Here is a 6,177-nt window from a genome sequence, read left to right as displayed (position 1 = left end):
ATTAAAACCAAAAGTAGTCTAAAATAAAAAAAGATAAAAATGTATCTTAAGTCCTCCACCAAACTCTTGAAGTTCCTTTGAATCTCTTCTCTTTTACAATCACTCAAAACAAAATAACAAAAAGGATAAAGTAAATAAAAAGTAGTTTGTGAAAATCTCTCAGAATTAACTCCCCAAAAAAGAACATTCAAAACTTGTCAATATTTTCAGGACTCTTTTCTAAGTCGTCTCTTCTTTCTTTTAAAGTTTTCCAAGTGGTGTTGGGATCTCTTCAAAATGCGTCTTGATTCGATGTATTTGCCCAATAGACGCATCCTTTCATGATAATTTTCGTCCATGGTGATTACAACCACCTATTAAGCCAATGGGTGCCTCAAAAATCTCTTCGAAATTTGTGAAAATCGATTTTACTCGTCTAGTACCTGCCACCGGCGCTTAAGCGAGGGGTCTCGGCGCTTAGACGCAGACTTCTCTATTTAACCGGCGCTTAAGCGCCGGATCCGGCCGGATCCGGCGCTTAAGCGCCAGATTTAGACGCAGACTTCTCTATTTAACCGGCGCTTAGGCGCTAAAACTCTTTTGCACAATTTTTTTACCATTTTGCTCCAATAATTTTTAACCTATTTGCTCCAAATTTGATCCTTTTTCACTCCTTTAAGCATTTTCCATTTTTACTTATATCTGCAAGAAAAAAACACAAAAATATCTTCCATTAAAGCACAACATCTCAAAAATTGATATAAAAATTAGTCTAGAAATACTATATATTTTAGATGTATCACATATCATCAAAGTGGATCAATTAAATATAATATGGAAGATCAACATAACGAAAAATTAAACTAAATTTATTTATACTTTCAAAGTGAAATAAATTAATTAAGAAAGCCTACAATTAATGACGGGAAAAATTAATATAGCTATTAACAAAAGATTAGATTTCACTTATGATGATAGTGGTTGATCCTAAATTAAGGAGTTTATATGATTCTATCAAAGCATTATCAGGGTGGTTGCTAGTTTTCACTTAAGAGCCTAGAGTTTTTGTTTTCTCCACCCAACTATTGGCTTCTTGGTGAGAATTTTAATGCAAGAAAAAATCAATAATGTTTTTTGGATCATAACAAAATGTAAATGTGATCGTCACAATTATCTTTAATATATGATCCATTCACTATAAATTTTTTTTTAACGAGTCTATTCTCTAATTCTTAATTTTTTATGGATATGTACCTCATTAATCGCATGCCATCTAGAACCTCAAAATTCAAAAACCCTTGTAAAATCATTTTAAAACCAAAAAGCCTACTCAATTAATAGGCATATCTCTATTACATCCCTTAGAAAATATGAGCTTTTTAGCTAATATACCCTATTTAATCTAAGCCTTCATCTTTCTCTAATTTATCTGAATGTCATTCCCCTTGCTGTACTGAAAATTTTCCAGTCGCATACAACAAATTAGATTTTAAGGTCTATTCTAAACGTCAAGAAAATTCAACTAACAAAGAAGATCAAAGCATTTCACCGAAGCGAAATCACATGTTTGAGCCAAGCTCTGAATAACTTCCATATGGTAAACACTTATTTTAGCCTTGATAAAGAAAGCAGCAATAAAAATCCAACAAATTATTGAAATTATACTAGTTATGGCCCACCGCAGGCTATTTTTGTCCCAGGTTTTATTTTTATTTTTTTTTAAGGAAGGGTATTACACATTAATTTTCCTGGACTTGTAGTTACTATTTATCTCTTGCATTCTCCACATGAGCTACTCCTAAGAATTTATAAAATGCAGCTCGCAAAGGAGATTAAATCAAGGGGTTTTTCTCCTCTATGTTGTTCCCAAGTCTTGATACAAATTTTTCTTTCAACAATAACATCCCTTCCAAACAAAAAAATGTCATGCCTAGGCTATAGCAAGATGTAATATATAAATAGATGCAGTCCGATAACAATGTTTCAAACCAGCAAATGTTGTTAAATTAAGGCTCTGATTGGGACAACTGTTGGTTGTGCTGTGTTTTAAACCACAATCATAGTTATATTTGGGCAAGTGCTTTCTGATTGTATTCTAAAAATTTCTATGGCGAATAGTTTTTTATGCAATCATTATTATGAAAATGGTAACTGTAAGAAAGTTTCATCTAACTTCTGGGACAAAAAAAAACTTTATTTCTAATCGCCATTATAAGTTTCTAAAAGGGTTTTACCACAACATAACTTTACAATTATCTTCACAAAAAGCTGCAGCTACCCCTAAACGATCCTAAATATAACAATTCCAAAGCATTTGTTCAGCTGACTTGGTACCCTCCCTAAGCCCAATACAATTTCTCCCTAAACCTACTGATGTGTTTTTCAAGCAGGTCACAGTTCATATTAGAGTACACTTTAAAGACAACATTTGGATGCCATGACCAGACATCCAAAAAACATTATAGTTAGCATAACAAAATATTTAACAAAATATCAGAAAATTTGCAGCAAAATCAGAATTAAATTTCAAAAGAAATAAAATAAATACCATTGATATAATTCATTACGATTCATAGATAGGCACTGCTCCTGCGCATTAAAATTATGATTATTACTCCTCCCATCCAGTTTGAGCGCACAACTAAGGCCACCAGCCACCATCTAGCTAAGGTGGAAGAATATGAACAAAAAAAACTGGGATCAAATCTCCGAGAAAATATAAACAATGAAAGAAGCATTTCTAAACCAAGTAATTTTAGCTTCATATGAATAATCAGAAAAAATCTGCAGTCATTTGAACTCGTCTACATGCTGACATTCTGAGCAGATAGATTTATTGTACGAATACGATGAGTAAGCACATCATCTCATCTTCTTTTTATGTCTCTACTAGAAGATTAGGGAGTACCTCATAGGCTTTAGATGTACAAATTAAATAATGGTATAATCGGCCAAAAGTACTCTGTGCCAGTACCAAGCCCAACGATTGGCAAATACCTTCCCCATTCATGACCAAAACACTGTTCCTGCAGAAGCTCAATACTCTTCTCATAAGCTTGCTTTCGAATAAATATCCTCTTCTACTTTTTTCTTCCTAGTTTCTGCTTCCATCTTGACCTGGTTTCCAATGGCAACTGACACAGCCTTGGGCAATAAGAACCCAGGTTTCTCAAGAAAGGGAGCTCTATCCAAAACCAAAGGCTCTCGTTCCATCACCTCAATGCCTTTGAAGGTCCACAGCACTACAGTGGCTTCACATTTCAGTCCCAGAGAGAACCATCCAAGTCCTGAAACGGATAGGTCCACACTGTTTATATCCCAGGTGCTTCCAGAGACATGGAACTCTCTTGCCTCCCACTCACCCAACTCAGTTGCTCGATCCGGTCCAATCGGTGGCTATTCATGACAAAAACATGATTAGAATAGCATATATTTTGCAAATCATATAGAGATATGATGCCATCTCAGACAAGCAATTAAAGTAAATCAGGCTAACTTCTAAGAAAACAAGTGCAAAAATGAAGTCTACCTGCAGTCTGATGCCAAAATGCTTGCGTCGTAGCTCTCCTGCACTGTCTATGTTCCCCAGATGTAGAGAAATAAATGGGGACGCCCATACCGTTACATAGATTGTTTCTTGTAAACACTTAATTAGATCTAATCTCATCAGACCACCTACATGCACAGTTTGTCCTACCTGGCACAGAAGAAATAATACTAACAAGGGAGCATCTATGATGACATTACCAAACTCCAGTTTTGTACTTTAATAATTTCTCATTACCTTTAATATTATTTGAATAAAATAATAGAATACTAAACATAGTCACTTATCCAAAGGATTAGTAGACCTGCTCGAATAGATATCAAAGTTTACACGTACAGGATGGGCTCAAATCTAGAACTTTCGTAAACATTAAGGAGCTCAAATTGAGCCTAAAACTTTTATCTGAAGGGCTGGGCGGTGACATGAACAGAACATTGCTCAAAGAGAAAGAAAACGAACAGGAAACCAAATCATTTAGCTTGTTTCCTTCGTTATGGATAGTTCAACACTGGCTGTTCTTCAGGCAAGCAAATAAGGAAAAACAATACAATAGTGCTTCATGTGGAAGACTACAAATCACGAATTTGAAGTTTCAAGAATCTAGTTGCAGTTTAAGAAGCTAGCTGAATGTTACATGAAGCATACATGGAGACATCAAGTTGGTTGCATCAGAAATATATTTACTACTGAGGTTGATTTCAAAAGCTCTTTTATTCTCTACAGGGAAACGATATCATACCTTGATCCTGTAAGTCCGTGGCCGCAGTTCCTTCCTTATTTCAACCATCTTTTGCTCCTCTCTGTTTAGCCTCATTGTCATAAGATAAGGATGTAAAAGACCAGGAGTATCGTACATCTTTGCCTTGGCTGGTAAAATTCCAGCAATCCTTACTATTCCCAGTGTAGTACCGGGCACCGAAGCCTCTGTTAATCTTGTCATTTTTACCTCTTCTTTTTTAGCAATTGTATTGATCAAAGTAGACTTCCCTGCATTTTGAGGCCCAATCACCCATACATTACCACGAGGACCTGCAAACTCCTTGATGAATGACAGCAAATTCCTCACACCAAAATCCTTTCGGGCACTCACTAGGTAAACACCAGTAAGCTTGGGGACTCCACCCACCTTTGCACGGTGCCGAACCCACCGATCTAACCTTGCTGGTGATATTTGCTGGGGTAGAAGATCCACTTTATTTGCAACAAGTACAAGTTTTGGCAGCTTGGTCATCTTTGAACTATTCATGGATACCTCCAAAGCTTTGAACAATGACTTCGCAGCTCGTTTCGGGAATGAACCATCAAAATCAACGCAATCAACAACAATAACTACCACTGGAGCATTGCTTGATGATTTAATAATTTTTTTAGATAAAAAGCGAGCGAAATCAAAATCTCGGATTAAATTCTCAGCTTTAAGGTTCTTGACCTGGCCATAATTTCTCAAAGAGTGACAGCGGGCACAGACTGTGACAGAGCAATCTGATTCATCTCTCCTGGCCTCTCTCATTTTATTTTTCTTCTCGGTCTTTGAAATCTTTCCCTTCTTCATCATGTTCAGCGTCTCTGATGTAATATTGCCATACCCAACACCAGGAAGGGCGAATCCATCTAATTCCTTCTTCGGCTTGCTGTCTTCGTCTTCCTCAATGTCCCAATCCAAACTCCAATCGATCCCACTATCCTCTTCTTCAGAAAGCTTGTCTTTTTCAGATCCAAGATCAAAATTTGAAGAAGAATAATCAAATTCTTCTTCTAATTCGTCCAACCACTCATGGGAATCCAAGGGAAAGTCGTTGGAAACGTCACTGAACTGAACCGGATGGCGTCTTGTAGAAGCCGGGTAGATTGGGGTTCCAGTTCTGCATACAGACACCGCAGCCAGCGCAGATTAATTCAGTCACTTCGGTCTTCTTCCCTTCACTGACGGCAGAAATTTTATTAGATGATGGTTTAGTTGGAGTGGGAGAGGAGTGGGAGCGAAAGCAGAAAGGAGAGGTATTGCGATGTGAGAGACGAAGCGTAGAATATAGTGGATAATAAAGTGTCCTCGCAGAAGCGATGAAAAACTCTGTACTACATTTTCTTTCGCCATTGAAGGACAGTTGAAGCGTCAGTGGAGTCGCAGAAGCTATGAATAATGCTTCCGGCATTGCTTAGAGAGAGATCGCTCGAACTCTCACGGAATGCAAAAGAGAGAGACAACAAGAGCGAGAGCCAGAGAAGGTATTCACTGCTCAACTCCCATGAAATGGAGGCACAAAGATGTTGGCGAGCGGCGAGCGGGCGGCGGGGACGAATTCTTGGTGGCAGCACGAAAGGGAAGCGGAACTGGGACTCTACGGTAAATACTAAGCTTGAGAGACATTCAACCCATCATCCAAAGGTGGGCATCAAAGTTCGAAGAATAATCTAATTAATTATAATTATATTTAAAAATGATAATATATAAAATTTACTTATCACAAAATTCATTTGTATGTAATTAACTAATTTCTAAAATTTAATTTTAACATTTCACTTTATTTATGCTTGAAAATATATATTTCACTTTAAAAAACTAAAATAGTAATATATTTTAATTGGTATAAATGTAAAATAAAAAAAACGTGTAGGTGTTAGATCTATAAATGAGTAAAATTGAGTGGTAT

General features: G+C 36.6%; 1 protein-coding gene across 1 annotated transcript; it reads right to left on the bottom strand.

Annotated features, from left to right (window-relative positions):
* Positions 1-2,560: 2,560 nt before the first annotated feature.
* On the bottom strand, positions 2,561-5,826 carry LOC110035887 (GTP-binding protein BRASSINAZOLE INSENSITIVE PALE GREEN 2, chloroplastic-like). Its single transcript, XM_020740199.1, is given in 4 exon segments — positions 2,561-3,375; positions 3,509-3,676; positions 4,266-5,338; positions 5,340-5,826. Coding segments are annotated over 4 exon segments (1,929 nt in total). The 5' UTR covers positions 5,680-5,826; the 3' UTR covers positions 2,561-3,027.
* Between the last annotated feature and the right edge of the window lie 351 nt (positions 5,827-6,177).

Source organism: Phalaenopsis equestris, unplaced genomic scaffold, assembly GCF_001263595.1.
Source record: "Phalaenopsis equestris unplaced genomic scaffold, ASM126359v1 Scaffold200627, whole genome shotgun sequence".
Classification (NCBI taxonomy): Eukaryota; Viridiplantae; Streptophyta; class Magnoliopsida; order Asparagales; family Orchidaceae; genus Phalaenopsis; species Phalaenopsis equestris.
The sequence above is the reverse complement of the archived record's forward strand: the minus strand, read 5'-3'. Positions and strand labels throughout refer to the sequence as shown.